This window comes from Corvus hawaiiensis, assembly GCF_020740725.1.
Source record: "Corvus hawaiiensis isolate bCorHaw1 chromosome 31 unlocalized genomic scaffold, bCorHaw1.pri.cur SUPER_31b, whole genome shotgun sequence".
In the NCBI taxonomy this organism is placed as follows: Eukaryota; Metazoa; Chordata; class Aves; order Passeriformes; family Corvidae; genus Corvus; species Corvus hawaiiensis.
In genome coordinates this window covers 16,328-34,523 of record NW_025963247.1, presented here as the reverse complement: position 1 = coordinate 34,523, position 18,196 = coordinate 16,328, and the positions used below count along the sequence as shown (strand labels likewise).

The following is an 18,196-nucleotide window of genomic DNA, read 5'->3' as shown; positions in this document are numbered from 1 at the left end:
ATTTGGGGACACTGGGATGGACTGGGGGGGGGCTGGGATGGGACTGGGATGGGGCACTGGGACCAGTGTGGGACTGAAGGGGAACGGGGCTGACCTTGGGGCTGACCCCGGGGCTGACCCTGTCCCCGTCCCCAGGGGCCGTGAAGGTCACCCCCGGTCACAGCCCCCAGGACCTGGCGCTTGGCCCGGGGCCCACGGGCTGCCCCTGCTCTCGGTCATCGGCGACGATGGCACCTTGTGTCCCCCGGGCGGGGGGGTGGCTGCAGGTACGGCCCCAAATGGCCCCAAAATCTGGCCCCAAATGGCCCCAAACGGCCCCAAAATCTGGCCCCAAATGGCCCCAAAATCTGGCCCCAAAGCCTTCCCAAACTGGTCCCAGACTGGGCCCTGAAATGGCCCCAAACTGTCCCCAAATTGGTCCTTCTGAACTGGTCCCGAAGGTGTCCCCAGATCTGGTCCTTGTCCTCAGGGTGTCCCCAGTGATGTCCCCCAGGGGTGTCCCTATGTCCCCAGCCCTGTCCCACATCCCTGTGTCCCCCATGTCCCCAGGGTGTCCCCAGGGTGTCCCCAGGGTGTCCCCAGGATGTCCCCCCATCCCCAGCCCTGTCCCACATCCCTGTGTCCCTATGTCCCCAATCCCCCGCTGTCCCCGTGTCCCCAATCGTGTCCCCGCTGTCCCCACTGTCCCCAATCGTGTCCCCACTGTCCCCAGTCGTGTCCCCAACCCCCGCTGTCCCCAATCGTGTCCCCAGTCGTGTCCCCAATCGTGTCCCCACTGTCCCCAATGGTGTCCCCAATCGTGTCCCCAGGACATGCCGCGGTTCGAGGCCCGTGCCCGGGTGGTGGCCGCGCTGTCCCCAGTCGTTGTCCCCAATCGTGTCCCCAATCGTGTCCCCAATCGTGTCCCAACCCCCGTGTCCCCAATCGTGTCCCCAATCGTGTCCCCAATCATGTCCCCAATTGTGTCCCCAATCGTGTCCCCAACCCCCGTGTCCCCAATCGTGTCCCCAGTCGTGTCCCCAATCGTGTCCCCACTGTCCCCAATGGTGTCCCCAATCGTGTCCCCAGGGCGTGCCGCGGTTCGAGGCCCGTGCCCGGGTGGTGGCCGCGCTGTCCCCAGTCGTGTCCCCAATCGTGTCCCCACTGTCCCCAATCGTGTCCCCACTGTCCCCCAATCGTGTCCCCAATCGTGTCCCCAGGGCGTGCCGCGGTTCGAGGCCCGTGCCCGGGGTGGTGGCCGCGCTGTCCCCAGTCGTGTCCTCAATCGTGTCCCCACTGTCCCCAATCGTGTCCCCACTGTCCCCAATGGTGTCCCCAATCGTGTCCCCAGGGCGTGCCGCGGTTCGAGGCCCGTGCCCGGGTGGTGGCCGCGCTGTCCCCAGTCGTGTCCCCAATCGTGTCCCCACTGTCCCCAATCGTGTCCCCACTGTCCCCAATGGTGTCCCCAATCGTGTCCCCAGGCGTGCCGCGGTTCGAGGCCCCGTGCCCGGGTGGTGGCCGCGCTGTCCCCAGTCGTGTCCTCAATCGTGTCCCCACTGTCCCCCAATCGTGTCCCCAGGGCGTGCCGCGGTTCGAGGCCCGTGGCCCGGGTGGTGGCCGCGCTGTCCCCAGTCGTGTCCCCAATCGTGTCCCCACTGTCCCTAATTGTGTCCCCACTGTCCCCAATCGTGTCCCCAATCGTGTCCCCAGGGCGTGCCGCGGTTCGAGGCCCGTGCCCGGGGTGGTGGCCGCGCTGTCGCAGCGGGGACTCGTCCGGGGCGTCCAGGGACCACGCCATGACCCTGCCCCTCTGCAGGTACCCCCTTGTCCCCGCTGTCCCCTCCCCGCCCCCGCCGCGCCCTCGGCCGTCCCCAGCGTCCCCTCGTGTCCCCGCAGCCGCTCCGGGGGACGTCGTCGAGTTCCTGCTCAAGCGCCAGTGGTTCCTGAGCTGCGGGGACATGGCCAGGGCGGCCCTGGAGGTGGCACTGGGGGACACTGGGGACACTGGGAACGCTGGGGGTGACACTGGGAGCGCTGGGGGTGACACTGGGAGCGCTGGGGGTGACGCTGGGGGACACTGGGGGTGACACTGGGGACACTGGGGGGACACTGGGAACACTGGGAACGCTGGGGTGACACTGGGAGCGCTGGGGGTGACACTGGGAGCGCTGGGGGGTGACGCTGGGGACACTGGGGGTGACACTGGGAGCGCTGGGGGTGACACTGGGGATACTGGGGATACTGGAGGTGACACTGGGGATACTGGGGGGACATTGGGGACGCTGGAGGTGACACTGGGGGTGACACTGGGGGTACTGGAGGTGACACTGGGGACACTGGGGGGGACGCTGGGGACACTGGGGGGCACTTGGGGGGATACTTGGGGGGGACACTGGGGACACTGGGGGTGGCACTGGGGACACTGGGGGTGACACTGGGGACACCGGGGGATACTGGAGGTGACACCGGGGATACTGGGGGGACACTGGGGACACTGGGGGTGACACTGGGGGACACTGGGGATACTGGAGGTGACACTGGGGACACTGGGGGTGGCGCTGGGGACACTGGGGGTGACACTGGTGACACTGGGGGGTCACACACACCTGGGGAGTCCCCCGGGTGCCCAGAAGGTGACGTTCAGGAGCGTTTGGGGCCGTTTGCGGGGGGTTTGGGGACACGGGGGGGGTGTTGGGGACACCCTGGGGGTGGCACAGCCAGGGGGGTCACCTGTCCCCGCTGTCCCCAGGCGGTGACGTCGGGGAGGCTCCGCCTGGTGCCCAAATTCCACGAGAAGAACTGGAGGACCTGGATGGAAAACGCGGGGTGAGGGGGGGTCCGGGTGTGTGGGGAGGGGTCCAGGGGGTGTTTGGGGAGGGGTCCTGGCTGTGTGGGGAGGGGTCCTGGGTGCGTGGGGAGGGGTCTGGGGTGCTTGGGGAGGGGTCCCAGGTGCCCAGGAGGGGTCTGGGGGTGCTTGGGGAGGGGTCCCGGGTGTGTGGGGAGGGGTCCAGGGGGTGTTTGGGGAGGGGTCCTGGCTGTGTGGGGAGGGGTCCCGGGTGTGTGGGGAGGGGGTCCTGGGTGCGTGGGGAGGGGTCTCAGGTGCTTGGGGAGGAGTCCCGGGTGCGTGGGGAGGGGTCTGGGGTGTCCAGGAGGGGTCCCGGGTGCATTGGGGAGGGGTCTGGGGTGTCCAGGAGGGGTCCCGGGTGCATTGGGAGGGGTCTCAGGTGCCCAGGAGGGGTCCCGGGTGCGTGGGGAGGGGTCCCGGGTGCGTGGGGAGGGGTCCTGGGTGTGTGGGGGAGGGGGTCCCAGGTGTGTGGGGAGGGGTCTCAGGTGCCCAGGAGGGGTCCCGGGTGCGTGGGGAGGGGTCCTGGGTGTGTGGGGAGGGGTCCCAGGTGTGTGGGGAGGGGGTCTCAGGTGCCCAGGAGGGGTCCCGGGTGCGTGGGGAGGGGTCCCGGGTGCGTGGGGAGGGGTCCTGGGTGTGTGGGGAGGGGTCTGGGGTGTTCAGGAGGGGTCCTGGGTGTGTGGGGAGGGGTCCCAGGTGTGTGGGGAGGGGTCTGGGGTGTGTGGGGAGGGGTCCCGGGTGGTGTGGGGAGGGGTCTGGGGGTGTGTGGGGAGGGGTCCCGGGTGTGTGGGGAGGGGTCCCAGGTGCCCAGGAGGGGTCTGGGGGTGTGTGGGGAGGGGTCCTGGGTGCGTGGGGAGGGGTCTGGGGTGTCCAGGAGGGGTCTCAGGTGTGTGGGGAGGGGTCTGGGGTGTGTGGGGAGGGGTCCTGGGTGTGTGGGGAGGGGTCTGGGGTGTCCAGGAGGGGTCTCAGGTGCGTGGGGAGGGGTTCCAGGTGCGTGGGGAGGGGGGTCCCGGGTGTGTGGGGAGGGGTCCCGGGTGTGTGGGGAGGGGTCCCGGGTGCGTGGGGAGGGGTCCCGGCTATTCTGGGGCTGTCCCCAACCCCCGTCCCCGTGCCCCCCCAGGGACTGGTGCCTGTCCCGCCAGCTCTGGTGGGGCCACCGCGTCCCCAGCCTACCGGCTGGGGGGGGGGGTCCCGGGGGTCCCCAGGGGGGTCCCCCCCAGGAGGGGCCGTGGTTCGTGGGGCGCAGCGAGGGCCGAGGCGCGGGCGGCGGCCGCGGCCACCCTGGGCTGCCCCCCCGAGCAGCTGCGGCTGCAGCAAGGTGAGAGGGACACCCCGAAACCGGTCCCGGACACCCCGAAAACGGCCGGGGATACCCCAAAAACGGCCAGGGATACCCCGAAACCGGCCGGGACACCCCGAAAACGGCTGGGGATACCCCAAAAACGGCCAGGGATACCCCGAAAATGACCAGGGATACCCCGAAACCGGCCAGGGCACCCCGAAACCGGCCAGGGATACCCCAAAAACGGCCAGGGATACCCCGAAAATGACCAGGGATACCCCGAAACCGGCCAGGGCACCCCGAAAACGGCCAGGGATACCCCGAAAATGACCAGGGATACCCCGAAACCGGCCAGGGCACCCCGAAAACGGCCAGGGATACCCCAAAAACGGCCAGGGATACCCCGAAACCGGCCGGGGACACCCCGAAAATGGCCAGGGACAGCCCAAAAACGGCCAGGGATACCCCAAAAACGGCCAGGGATACCCCGAGAAACGGCCAGGGACACCCCGAAACCGGCCGGGACACCCCAAAAACGGCCAGGGATACCCCAAAAACGGCCAGGGACACCCCGAAACCGGCCGGGACACCCCGAAAACGGCCAGAGATACCCCAAAAATGGCCGGGGGATACCTCAAAACGGCCGGGACACCCTAAAAATGGCCAGGATACCCAAAAATGGCCAGGGATACCCCAAAACCGGCCGGGACACCCCGAAAACGGCCGGGACACCCCGAAAACGGCCGGGGATACCCCGAAAACGGCCAGGGATACCCCGAAACCGGCCCGGACACCCCGAAAACGGCCAGGGATACCCCAAAAACGGCTGGGACACCCCAAAAAACGGCCGGGACACCCCGAAACCGGCTGGGGACAGCCCAAAAACGGCCAGGGCACCCCAAAAACGGCCAGGGCACCCCAAAAATGGCCAGGGACACCCCGAAACCGGCCAGGGCACCCCGAAACCGACTGGGGACACCCCAAAACCCAGCTGGGGATGCCCCAAAAATGGCCAGGGATACCCCGAAAACGGCTGGGGATACCCCAAAAACGGCCAGGACACCCCAAAAACGCCAGGGACAGCCCGAAATTTGGGGGGGGGGAGGAGGCTAAAAATTGGAGGGGGTGGTGGTCCCAAAAAATCCGGGTGAAATTCTGAAGTGTAGGGGGTTTTTGGGGGGGGGGGGTTTAAATGTGACATTTTGGGGTTCCCCAGGCCCGTTTTGGGGTCCCCTGAGGGGTTTTGGGGTCCCTGGGTGACATTTTGGGGTCTCCTGAGGGGTTTTGGGGTGCTTGGGTGACGTTTTGGGGTGCCCTGAGGGGTTTTGGGGTCCCTTGGTGCCATTTCTGTGTCCCCTGATGGGTTTTGGGGTCCTTGGGTGACATCTTGGGTTCTCCTGCCCAGTTTTGGGGTCCCCTTGTGCCATTTCCGTGTCCCCCAGCCCCATTTGGGGGTCCCCTGAGGGGTTTTGGGGTCCCTGGGTGACATTTTGGGGTCCCCCATGACCTTTGAGGACCCTTTCTTGTCCCAGACCCCGATGTTTTGGACACCTGGTTCTCCTCCGCCCTCTTCCCCTTCGCCGCCCTGGGCTGGCCCGAGCAGGTGAGACCCCGACGTCCCCAGGTGTCCCCAAATGTCCCCAGGTGTTCCCAAATGTCCCCAACACCCCCCCTGCCCCCTCCCTGAGCGCCCTTCAGTGCCCCCGAACGTCCCCAGGTGTCCCCAAATGTCCTGGAATGTCCCAGAGTGTCCCCCAAGTGTCCCTGAATGTCCCCAAGTGTCCCCCAGTGACCCCGAGTGTCCCTGAATGTCCTTTGAGTGTCCCCAAGTGTCCCCCAGTGTCCCTAAATGTCCTTTGAGTGTCCCTGAGTGTCCCCCCAGTGTCCCCGAGTGTCCCCCACTGTCCCTGAATGTCCGCCGAGTGTCCCCCCAGTGTCCCCGAGTGTCCCCCACTGTCCCTGAATGTCCCCAAGTGTCCCCCCCAGTGTCCCCAAGTGTCCCCCACTGTCCCTGAATGTCCCTAAGTGTCCCCCCAGTGTCCCTGAGTGTCCCCCCAGTGTCCCCGAGTGTCCCCCACTGTCCCTGAATGTCCCTAAGTGTCCCCCCAGTGTCCCTGAGTGTCCCCCCAGTGTCCCCGAGTGTCCCCCACTGTCCCTGAATGTCCCCAAGTGTCCCCCCAGTGTCTCTGAGTGTCCCCCCAGTGTCCCCGAGTGTCCCCCCACTGTCCCTGAATGTCCCCAAGTGTCCCCCCAGTGTCCCTGAGTGTCCCCGAATGTCCCCAAGTGTCCCCTCCCCGTGCCCTTCGATGCCTCCCCGATGTCCCTCCCGTGCCTTCCGCGTCCCCGCGCGTCCCCTGCTGCCCCCCCGGGCTGTGCCAGGCCGGCGGTGCCACCGCCCCCGTGTCCCCTTTGCGTGTCCCCTTTGTCCCCAGAGCCCCGACCTGCGCCGCTTTTACCCCACCTCGCTGCTGGTGACGGGCAGTGACCTCCTGTTCTTCTGGGTGGCCCCGCATGGCCATGCTGGGCCAGCAGCTCACCGGACACCTGCCCTTCTCCCAGGTCACCGCTGGCCCCAGGGCTCACTCGGTGCCACCAGGGCTCCCCCGGCTGTCCCCAAGTGTCCCCAAGGGTCCCCCGTGTCCCCAAATCCCCCCCAGTTCCCAGGGTCTGGTTGGGTCTTTGGGGTTCTGGTGGTGTCCAGGGTGTCCGTGATGTCCTCAAGTGTCCATGATGTCCTCAAGTGTCCCCAAGGGTCACCTCGGGTCACCTCGGGTGTCCCCAAGGGTCCCCCGTGTCCCCAAGTCCCCCCCCAGTTCCCAGGGTCTGGTTGGGTCTTTGGGGTTCTGGTGGTGTCCAGGGTGTCCATGATGTCCTCAAGCGTCCCCAGGGGTCATCTCGGGTGTCCCCAAGGGTCCCCCGTGTCCCCAAGGGTCACCTCGGGTCACCTCCCGTGTCCCCAAGGGTCCCCCGTGTCCCCAAGGGTCACCTCGGGTGTCCCCAAGGGTCCCCCGTGTCCCCAAGTCCCCCCCAGTTCCCAGGGTCTGGTTGGGTCTTTGGGGTTCCTGATGTCCCCCTGGGGGTCCCCAATGTCCCCAAGGGTCCTCCAGTGTCCCCAGGGGTCACCAAGGGTCACCTCAGGTGTCCCCAGCTGTCCCTGAGGTGTCCCCAAGTGTCCCCTGGGTGTCCCTTTTCCCCCTTTCTCGGTGTCTGATCCTTTCCTGGGGGTCCCTGTCCCCATTTTGGGGTCCCAGTGTCCCCCTGTCCCCATTTTCAGGGTCCCCAAACCCATTTTTGGGGTCCCTGTCCCCATTTTCGGGGTCCCAGTGTCCCCCTGTCCCCATTTTCAGGGTCCCCAAACCCATTTTTGGGGTCCCTGTCCCCATTTTCGGGGTCCCAGTGTCCCCCTGTCCCCATTTTCAGGGTCCCCAAACCCACTTTTGGGGTCCCTGTCCCCATTTTCGGGGTCCCAGTGTCCCCCGTCCCCCCCAGGTGCTGCTGCACTCGCTGGTCCGGGATTCCCAGGGACGGAAAATGAGCAAATCCCTGGGAAACGTCATCGACCCCCGCGACATCATCAGGGGGGCCACGCTCCAGGTACCCCTGAGGAACCCCGAAAAACCCCAAAACCCCCAGAAAAGTCCCCAAATTCGGGGTTACTTGGGGGGTTGCTTTTCCCAGATCCCCCAGAACCCCCGAATTCCCTCAAAATCCCAGGAAAATCCCCAAATTCGGGGTGGTTTTGGGGTTATTTTGGGGCTTCCCTTCCCCAGCTTCCCTCTCAGGACCCCCTAAATCCTCCAAAACCCTCTAAAATCCCCCTAAAAAACCCCCAAAATCAGGATTTTCCTTTCCCAGACCCCCCAAATTCCCCAAACCCCCCCAAACTCGGGCTGATTTGGGGCTCTTTTGGGGATTTCCTCCCCCAGGAGCTGCAGGAGAAGCTCCGGAGTCGCGTCCTGGACCCCCAGGAGCTGCAGGCGGCCGAGGAGGGGCAGGTGGGACCCCCCAAAAACTGACCCGAAACCCCCCCAAAAACTGACCCCAGACCCCAAAAACTGACCCCGGACCCCCTAAACTGACCCCAAGACCTCCCAAATCCCCCCCAGAGGCGGCAGTTCCCGCAGGGGATCCCCGAGTGCGGCGCCGACGCCCTGAGGCTCGCCCTGAGCACCCACAACGCCCACGGTGAGACCCCCGTCCCAAAACCCCCCGGGACCCCCCCAGGGACCCCCAATCCCCCCTGGGACCCCCCCCAGGGACCCCAAATCCCCCCTGGGACCCCCCCCGGCCACCCCAGGGATCCCCAATCCCCCCTGGGACCCCCCCAGGGTGGGTACTGGGAGTACTGGATAGGACTGGGAGGGGGCTGGGGGTTACTGGGGGGCACTGGGGGGGGTCCTGGTGCTCCCCTCAGACCCCGAATCTCCCCCCCAGGCCCCGAAATCCGGCTGGGCGTGGCCTCGGTGCTGACTCAGCGCCGCTTCTGCAACAAAGTCTGGAACGGGGTCGGCTTCGTGCTGCGGGCCCTGGGCGGGGACAGGGGGACCCCGAAAACGCCCCCTGAGCAGGTACTGGGACCCCAAAAACACCCCTGGAACCCCAAAAACGCCCCCTGAGCAGGTACTGGGACCCCAAAAACACCCCTGGGACCCCGAAAACGCCCCCTGAGCAGGTACTGAGACCCCAAAAACACCCCCAGGGACCCCGAAAACGCCCCCTGAGCAGGTACTGGGACCCCAAAAACACCCCTGGGACCCCGAAAACGCCCCCTGAGCAGGTACTGGGACCCCAAAAACACCCCTGGAACCCCAAAAACGCCCCCTGAGCAGGTACTGGGACCCCAAAAACACCCCTGGGACCCCGAAAACGCCCCCTGAGCAGGTACTGGGACCCCAAAAACACCCCTGGGACCCCCAAAACGCCCCCTGAGCAGGTACTGGGACCCCAAAAACACCCCTGGGACCCCCAAAACGCCCCCTGAGCAGGTACTGGGACCCCAAAAACACCCCTGGGACCCCGAAAACACCCCCTGAGCAGGTACTGGGACCCCAAAAACACCCCTGGGACCCCGAAAACGCCCCCTGAGCAGGTACTGGGACCCCAAAAACACCCCTGGGACCCCAAAACCACTCCTGGGACCCCAAAAACACCCACAGGGACCCCATAAACCCCTAAGGAGGAACTGGGATCCCAAAAACACCCCTGGGACCCCGAAAACGCCCCCTGAGCAGGTACTGGGACCCCAAAAACACCCCTGGGACCCCCAAAACGCCCCCTGAGCAGGTACTGAGACCCCAAAAACACCCCCAGGGACCCCAAAACGCCCCCTGAGCAGGTACTGGGACCCCAAAAACACCCCTGGGACCCCGAAAACGCCCCCTGAGCAGGTACTGGGACCCCAAAAACACCCCTGGGACCTCGAAAACGCCCCCTGAGCAGGTACTGGGACCCCAAAAACACCCCTGGGACCCCCAAAACGCCCCCTGAGCAGGTACTGGGACCCCAAAAACACCCCTGGGACCCCCAAAACGCCCCCTGAGCAGGTACTGGGACCCCAAAAACACCCCTGGGACCCCCAAAACGCCCCCTGAGCAGGTACTGAGACCCCAAAAACACCCCTGGGACCCCCAAAACGCCCCCTGAGCAGGTACTGAGACCCCAAAAACACCCCTGGGACCCCCAAAACGCCCCCTGAGCAGGTACTGGGACCCAAAAACACCCCTGGGACCCCGAAAACGCCCCCTGAGCAGGTACTGGGACCCCAAAAACACCCCTGGGACCCCGAAAACGCCCCCTGAGCAGGTACTGGGACCCCAAAAACACCCCTGGAACCCCAAAAACGCCCCCTGAGCAGGTACTGGGACCCCAAAAACACCCCTGGGACCCCGAAAACGCCCCCTGAGCAGGTACTGAGACCCCAAAAACACCCCCAGGGACCCCAAAAACACCCACAGGGACCCCATAAACCCCTAAGGAGGAACTGGGATCCCAAAAACACCCCTGGGACCCCAAAAACGCCCCCTGAGCAGGTACTGGGACCCCAAAAACACCCCTGGGACCCCAAAAACGCCCCTGGGACCCCATAAACCCCTGAGCAGGTACTGGGATCCCAAAAACACCCACAGAGACCCCAAAAATACCCCCTGAGCAGGTACTGGGACCCCTAAAACACCCCTGGGACCCCCAAAACGCCCCCTGAGCAGGTACTGAGACCCCAAAAACACCCCTGGGACCCCCAAAACGCCCCCTGAGCAGGTACTGAGACCCCAAAAACACCCCTGGGACCCCCAAAACGCCCCCTGAGCAGGTACTGGGACCCAAAAACACCCCTGGGACCCCGAAAACGCCCCCTGAGCAGGTACTGAGACCCCAAAAACACCCCTGGAACCCCAAAAACGCCCCCTGAGCAGGTACTGGGACCCCAAAAACACCCCTGGAACCCCAAAAACGCCCCCTGAGCAGGTACTGGGACCCCAAAAACACTCCTGGGACCCCGAAAACGCCCCCTGAGCAGGTACTGAGACCCCAAAAACACCCCCAGGGACCCCAAAAACACCCACAGGGACCCCATAAACCCCTAAGGAGGAACTGGGATCCCAAAAACACCCCTGGGACCCCAAAAACGCCCCCTGAGCAGGTACTGGGACCCCAAAAACACCCCTGGGACCCCAAAAACGCCCCTGGGACCCCATAAACCCCTGAGCAGGTACTGGGATCCCAAAAACACCCACAGAGACCCCAAAAATACCCCCTGAGCAGGTACTGGGACCCCTAAAACACCCCTGGGACCCCAAAAACGCCCCCTGAGCAGGTACTGGGATCCCAAAAACGCCCACGGGGGCCCCAAAAACCCCATAGCATGTACTGGGATCCCAAAAACACCCCTGGCACCCCAAAACCACCCCTGGGACCCCAAAACCACCCCCTGAGCAGGTACCGGCACCCCAAAAACCCCCAAAACCATCTCCTGGAAGCCGCCAGCGTCCCCCATCGCGCTCCATCCCCCGCTCCCAGGTGCTCCCGGGGTCGCCCCTGGACCGGTGGGTGCTGGCCCGCCTGGCCGCGGCCGTGGCCGAGTGTGGCCGGCGGCTGGAGGCGCTGGAGCCGCAGGGCGCCGCGGCCCGCCGTGCAGAGCTTCTGGCTGCGCAGCTTCTGCGACGTCTACCTGGTGCGTGGGGGCTCCCCCGAGACCCCAAAAGGCCCAATTCCCACTTCCTGGGGGGCTGGGCCCTTTTTTGGGGGGGTTTGTCTGGTTTCGGGGTCGTCGTCCCACTTTGGGGGGGTCTTTTCCCTGACTCCGTTTTTAGCGTTTCTCTCGCTGGTTTTGGGCTCCCTGACCCCATTTCTGGGGGTTCTCTCCCCATTTTTGGGGTTTCTCTCTCAATTTCGGGCTTCCTGACCCCATTTTTAGGGTTTCTCTCCCCATTTTGGGGTTTCTCTCCCCGTTTCAGGGGTTTCTCTCCTCATTTCGGGCTCCCTGACCCCATTTCTGGGGGTTCTCTCCCCATTTTTGGGGTTTCTCTCTCCATTTCGGGCTTCCTGACCCCATTTTTAGGGTTTCTCTCCCCATTTTGGGGTTTCTCTCCCCATTTCAGGGGTTTCTCTCCCCGTATTGGGCTCCCTGACCCCATTTTTGGGGTTTCTCTCCCCATTTCGGGCTCCCTGACCCCATTTTTAGGGTTTCTCTCTCCATTTTGGGGTTTCTCTCCCCGTTTCAGGGGTTTCTCTCCCCGTATTGGGCTCCCTGACCCCATTTTTGGGGTTTCTCTCCCCATTTCGGGCTCCCTGACCCCATTTTTAGGGTTTCTCTCTCCATTTTGGGGTTTCTTTCCCTGTTTCAGGGATTTCTCTCCCCGTATTGGGCTCCCTGACCCCATTTTTGGGGTTTCTCTCCCCATTTCGGGCTCCCTGACCCCATTTTTAGGGTTTCTCTCTCCATTTTGGGGTTTCTCTCCCCGTTTCAGGGGTTTCTCTCCCCGTATTGGGCTCCCTGACCCCATTTTTGGGGTTTCTCTCCCCATTTCGGGCTCCCTGACCCCATTTTTGGGGTTTCTCTCCCCATTTTGGGGTTTCTCTCCCCGTTTCAGGGGTTTCTCTCCCCGTATTGGGCTCCCTGACCCCATTTTTGGGGGTTTTCTCCCCATTTTTGGGGGTTTTCTCCCCATATTGGGCTCCCTGATCCCATTTCAGCGGTTTCTCTCCCCATTTCGGGCTCCCTGATCCCATTTCAGGGGTTTCTCTCCTCATTTTTGGGGGTTTTCTCCCCATTTCGGGCTCCCTGACCCCATTTCAGGGGTTTCTCCCCCCATTTTTGGGGGTTTTCTCCCCATTTCGGGCTTCCTCATCCCATTTCAGGGGTTTTTCTCCCCATTTTTGGGGTTTCTCTCCCCATTTTGGGCTCCCTGACCCCATTTCAGGGGTCTCTCTCCCCATTTTTGGGGGTCTCTCTCCCCATTTTCGGGGCTTCTCTCCCCATTTCCGGGCTCCCTGACCCCCTGCCCGCCCCGTGTCCCCCCAGGAGGTGTCCAAGGCGTCCCTGCAGTCCCCGGCGCTCCGTCCCGGCGCCCTGGAGACGCTGCTGGCCTGCGCCGAGCTGGGGCTGCGCCTGCTGGCCCCCTTCGCCCCCTTCGTGGCCGAGGAGCTCTGGCAGCGCCTGCCCCGCGCCCCCCCCCGCGCCCCCCACGCTCTGCAGGGCCCCGTTCCCCGACCCCCGGCAACTGGTGAGGACTGGGGGGGGGATTTTGGGGGGGGGTCCGGAGGGAGTTTGGGGGAGTCCTGGGGGGTTTCAGGGGGGTCTGGGGTGGGTTGTGGGTGGTTTAGAGGGGTCGGGGGGCTCCAGGTGGGTTCTGGGGGGGTTCCCGGGGGTCTCACCCCGTTTCCCCCCTCCCCAGGCGCACTGGCGCAGCCCCGAGCTGGAGGCGCAGGTGGCGGCCATGCTGGAGCTGGTGCGGGCCGTGCGGGGGGCTGCGCGAGACCTTCCGGCTCGGGGGGGCCGCCCGCCCCCCAGGTGAGCCCCGCGGGGGGAGGGGGCGCGGGACTGCAACTCCCAGCAGGCCCCGGGGCAGCCGAGATGGCGGGGGAACTGCAAATCCCAGCATGCTTTGGGAGAGTCAAGAGGGCTGCCGGGGGGACTACATGTCCCAGCATGCTCTGGAGTAGCTAAGATGGCTACCGGCGGGGGGATAAGGGACTGCAAATCCCAGCATGCTTTGGGATGGACAAGATGGCCATTCCTGAGTGGGAACTACAAATCCCAGTGGGCCTTGGGGCACAGCCGTATCCCAGCGTGCACCTGCTCACCCCAAGATGGCGGCCCCCATGGTGGCGGCCATGTTGTCCCACATGGGGGCGGCCATTTTTTGTGGGCGTGGTTTTCCCCCCCAGTGCTGGTGCAGTGCCCGGAGCCGGCTCGGGATTGGCTGGAGCCGCTCGGCCCCGCCTTCCGCACGCTCTCGGGGGCGGGGCCTGTGCGGCTCCTCCCGCCGGGGGCGGGGCCGGGGCCGGGCTGGGCGGGGGCTCCCGCGGGGCCCGGAACCTTCGTGCACCTGCAGATCCAGGTGAGGGCGGGGCCGGGGCTCTGGGGGGATTTTTGGGGTCCCAACCCCGCCCCCCCCCCGGTGACATTTGGGGCCCCTCTGTCCCCCCAGGGCCTGGTGGAGCCGGGGGCCGCCCGGGCCCAGCTCTGCGCCCGCCTCAGGAGCCTCGAGCGGCGCCTCAGGAGCCTCGGGGGGGCCTCCCCCAACCCCCCCGGGGGCGCCGAGCAGCACCAGGTTCGTCAAGGGCCTAATTAGCGCCGCTGGCCTCGTTAACGGTGAGCAGCAATGGGGCGGCCTAATTAGCGCTGCCCTGATTGATAATTAACCCCTTCTCCCCCAGGCCGCCGTGCTCCGAGCAGAACTCGCCCGCCTGGAGCAGGCCCTGCAGGCCCTGGAGACCCCCGGGGACCCCCTCAGGGACCCCCCCGGGGACCCCCTGAGCCCCCGTGGGGACCCCCAGCTTCAGGGGGGGCCCGAGATTTAATAAATATAATTTAAAATATCTGTTAATGAGGTTCTGGGCTCGTTAGGGCTCAATAAGGGGAGGGGGCGGGGCTTGGGATGAGGGGTGGGATCTAAGGAGGAGGGGGAGGGGCAAAGCGCCCAGGCCCCGCCCCCTCTGGATCGGGATCGTCGGTCAGAGCCGGAGCTGCTGAGACCCCCCAAAAAAACCCCAAAATTGGGTCAGAGCCCCTAAAATTGGACTCTGAGACCCAAAACTGGAATCAGGCGCTCCAAATTCGGCCTTTGAGACTCAAAAATTGGACTTTTGACACCCCAAAATTTGGGTCAGAGACCCCAAAACCGGGCTCTGCCCCTCCCCCAGCCCGGGTGTCGCCCCCTCGGTGACGTCGCTGTCCCCGGGATGCGGTGACGTCCCCGGGACCCCCCTGGAGCGGCGCCGGGACCCCCAAATCCGGGCTCAGGACCCCCTGGGGGTCACCTGCTGTCACCTGCAGCCACCTCAGGTACCACCCCCCCCCCCCATGTGTCCCCCCTGTGTGTCCCCCCCGTGTCCCTCCCGTGTCCCCCTGTCCCCTCTGGGGTCACCCAAAGTCCCCTCTGTCCCCCCCTCCCCCCCGGTGACCTCCCCTCTGTCCCCCAGGTCCCCCCATGGCCGAGGGCGGCTCCTCCCCCCGTGTCCCCCCCCGGGAGGTGACAGAGCCCGACCCCGCCTGGGGACAGCCCGGGGGGGGCACCGGGGGTGGTGGCACCGTCACCGTCACCCCCTGGGCCAGCGGCATCACCATCACCGTCACCGCGGCCCCGGCGGAGGAGGAGGTCGAGGACGTTGGGGACATCGGGGATATTGGGGACACTGAGGACATCAAGAACAGTGGGGACATCAAGGACTCTGGGGACGTTGGGGACATCGGGGGTGTTGGGGATGCTGGGGACATCAGGGACATCAGGGACCTTGGGGACATCAAGGACATTGGGGACCTTGGGGACACGGGGGATGCTGGGGACATCAGGGACATCAGGGACCTTGGGGACATCAAGGACATTGGGGACCTTGGGGACAATGGAGACATCAAGGACATTGGGGACCTTGGGGACACGGGGGATGCTGGGGACATCAGGGACATCAAGGACATTGGGGACATCGGGGACATCAGGGACCTTGGGGACAATGGGGACATCAAGGACATTGGGGACCGTGGGGACACGGGGGATGCTGGGGACATCAGGGACATTGGGGACATCAAGGACATTGGGGACCGTGGGGACATTGGGGATGCTGGGGACATCAGGGACATTGGGGACATCGGGGACATCGGGGACACCATGGTCACCAGTGATGGAGGACAGGGCAATGTCCCCGTCCCGTGTGTCAGGGACATTGGGGACAGCGATGTCACCGCCCTGAGGGACACTGGGGACAGGGACATGGGGGACAGGGACATGGGGGACAGCGGTGTCACCGTGCCGGGGGCCGCTGGGGACAGGGACATGGGGGACAGGGACATGGGGGACAGCGGTGTCACCGTGCCGGGGGACGCTGGGGACAGAGACATGGGGGACAGGGACATGGGGGACAGCGGTGTCACCATGCCGGGGGACGCTGGGGACAGGGACATGGGGGACAGGGACACTGGGGACAGTGGTGTCACCGCCCCGGGGGACGCTGGGGACGGGGGTGCCGCCATCCCTTGGGACATTTGGGACAGCGATGTCCCGGTTCCTGGGGACGAGGACACTGAGGGCCAGAACGGCGCTGTCCAGCTGGTCAAGGACACTGGGGACAGGGACGAGGGGGACAGCGGTGTCACCGCCCCAGGGGACGAGGGGGACAGCGATGTCACCGCCCCGGGGGTTGGGGGGGACGGGGATGTCACCGCCCCGGGGGACATGGGGGACAGGGACGTTGGGGACGGGGGTGTCACCGCGGCGCCCGGGGCCGAGGGCACGGCGGCCGTGGCGGGGGAGGCTCTGGGCGCTGTCGCCTGCCGGGCCGGCGGCATCACCATCACCGTGCTGGCCCCGCCCCCGGAGGACGAGGAGGCCCCCGACGATGACGTCATCGCCTATGACGTCATCGCCGCAGCCGGAGAGGGCGATGACGTCGCAGAGGGGCGGGGCGGCCCCTCCCCTCCTCCCGTTGGTGACGTCACGGCCGAGGGTGATGTCACTTCCTCTGTGCCGAGGGATGACGTCACTGCTGATGTCGTCGACAGCGATGACGTCACTTCCTCTGTCCCGGAGGAAGCTCTCGCTGGTGACGTCATCGCAGGCAGTGATGTCATCGTCTCCCTCCCTGGGAGTGACGTCACTGGTGAGGTCATCACCCCCGGGTGTGACTTTGTTGGTGACGTCATCATCGGCCGTGACCTCGACGATGACGTCATCGCGGGGAGTGACCTCCCACAAGAGGAGGATGACTTTGCCAATGACGTCATCGCCGGACACGACCTCGCCGATGACGTCATCACACTACATGACCTCACTGATGACGTCATTGGCCCTGAGAGCAACCTCGTTGATGATGTCACCGAGCATGGCTTCCCTGATGACGTCATCACCTGGGGTGATGTCACACCCCTGCTCCCCAGGGACGATGACATCACGCCCGGAACTGACGTCATCGATGACACCATCAGCGTGGACGCCCACATCGATGACGTCATCGCCATCCACCGTTTGCTACCTGGGGGTGACGTCATTGATGACGTCATCCCCGGTGGGCACCTCCTCGATGACGTCATCCATCAAGACGACCTCCTCGACGACATCATCAAGGATGATGGCATCATCAAGGATGATGACGTCACCTTCCCCGGCCTGAGCTCCCTCCCCGCCGATGACATCATCACCACTGATGACGTCACCTCCTCTCTGCTGGGTGACGTCACCGGGGACCTCGACGGCGCCTGGGACGACCTCGCCGATGATGTCACCACCGACGATGACGTCACTCCCTTCCTGCCCTTGGACCGCCCCCCGGGCCCGGATGACGACGTCACCGATGACATCACCGATGACATCGCCGATGACGTCACCCCCGGGGCGGAGCAGCCGCTGCTCGGGGCCGCCCCCTCCGGCCGCCGCCACGACGTCAGCGATGACGTCAGCGATGACATCACCGAGGACGCGCCCCGGGAGGGCGGGGCAGGTGAGAGAGGGGGCGGGGCTCTGAAGGGGCGGGGCTCTGAAGGGGGCGGGGCTCTGAAGGGGCGGAGCTTAGCCCTGACCACGCCCCCCCGCTCTGGCCCCGCCCCCAGGCGCCCCCCAGACGCCCCCCCCCCGGCTGCCCCCTGCTCTTCCTCGCCCTCCTCTGCCTCCTGCTCGCCCTCCTGCTGCTCGCCGGGCTCTGCGCGGTACGGGGGGGGCTCGGGGGGGCCCAAATCCGGGGGGGAGGGGCCCCAAAATTCCTGGGGGGGGAAGGAGAAGGGGCCCAAGTTTATGGGAGGGCCCCAAAATCCCTGCGGGGGGGGGTGGGGGGAAACAACGTGGGGGGGTCCCAAATTCCTTGGGGGGGTCCCCCAATCCCTGAGACCCCCGGGAGGGTCACAAGGGGGTCCCGGGTGGGTTTTGGGATCCCCGGGCCCCTTCCGGGGGGGCTTCGGGGTGGGGGGGGGGGGGGGGGGTCCCGGATTTTTGGGTGTCCGGGGGGGGTCCCGGGAGGGTCGTGACCCCCCGCCCCTCCCCCCAGGCCGTTCATTACGTCAAGGTTTTCATCATCAGCTCGGCCGCGCTGGCGGTGCCGCCCCCCGAGGCCTTCCCGTGAGCCAAAAGCCCCCAAAGTCACCCCAAAACCGCCCCGGGATTCCAATAAATCCAATTTAAAAAAAAAAACACGGCTCTGAGTCCTTCCCGTGAGCCTTTGCGGGGCCCCAAAATCCCCCCCCAAGTTCACCCCAAAATTCCAATAAATTCCCCCCAAAATTCCAATCCTCCCCCCACCCCCCCCCCGCGTCCGTGTCCCTTGGCCGTGGGGGAGGGGCCGGGGCCACCCCGGGCGGTGACAGCGGCGAGTCCGGGCTGGTCCCCACCCTGGGGACACTGGGGACACCGGGGGACACGGCCCGGACTTGTCACCGTGTCAGGGGCCGCTGG

At 65.7% G+C, this 18,196-nt stretch overlaps 2 protein-coding genes across 3 annotated transcripts; both read left to right on the top strand.

Moving 5' to 3' along the window:
* The first annotated feature begins 101 nt into the window (after positions 1-101).
* Positions 102-14,158, top strand: VARS2 (valyl-tRNA synthetase 2, mitochondrial). Of its 2 annotated transcripts, XM_048293036.1 has the most exons (19): positions 102-266; positions 1,690-1,795; positions 1,876-1,958; positions 2,729-2,805; positions 5,636-5,706; positions 6,536-6,662; positions 7,593-7,697; positions 8,030-8,098; positions 8,210-8,288; positions 8,538-8,698; positions 9,758-9,880; positions 10,366-10,439; positions 10,699-10,740; positions 11,118-11,271; positions 12,622-12,823; positions 12,995-13,110; positions 13,488-13,660; positions 13,751-13,873; positions 13,980-14,128. In XM_048293036.1, exons 6-19 carry the CDS (start codon positions 6,615-6,617, stop codon positions 14,077-14,079), a joined length of 1,569 nt encoding a protein of 522 aa, XP_048148993.1. In that variant the 5' UTR covers positions 102-266; positions 1,690-1,795; positions 1,876-1,958; positions 2,729-2,805; positions 5,636-5,706; positions 6,536-6,614; the 3' UTR covers positions 14,080-14,128. The 2 variants fall into 2 exon arrangements, with proteins under 2 accessions (XP_048148993.1, XP_048148994.1); XM_048293037.1 differs by lacking the exons at positions 9,758-9,880; positions 10,366-10,439; positions 10,699-10,740 and having other exon boundaries at positions 8,538-8,671; positions 13,980-14,158.
* A 15-nt stretch (positions 14,159-14,173) lies between these two features.
* LOC125320616 lies at positions 14,174-17,934 on the top strand. Its single transcript, XM_048293009.1, has 5 exons — positions 14,174-14,607; positions 14,745-15,208; positions 15,350-17,252; positions 17,362-17,457; positions 17,793-17,934. The coding sequence occupies exons 2-5, from the start codon at positions 14,753-14,755 to the stop codon at positions 17,924-17,926; spliced, it is 2,589 nt and encodes an 862-aa protein (XP_048148966.1). The 5' UTR covers positions 14,174-14,607; positions 14,745-14,752; the 3' UTR covers positions 17,927-17,934.
* The last annotated feature ends 262 nt before the right edge of the window (positions 17,935-18,196 follow it).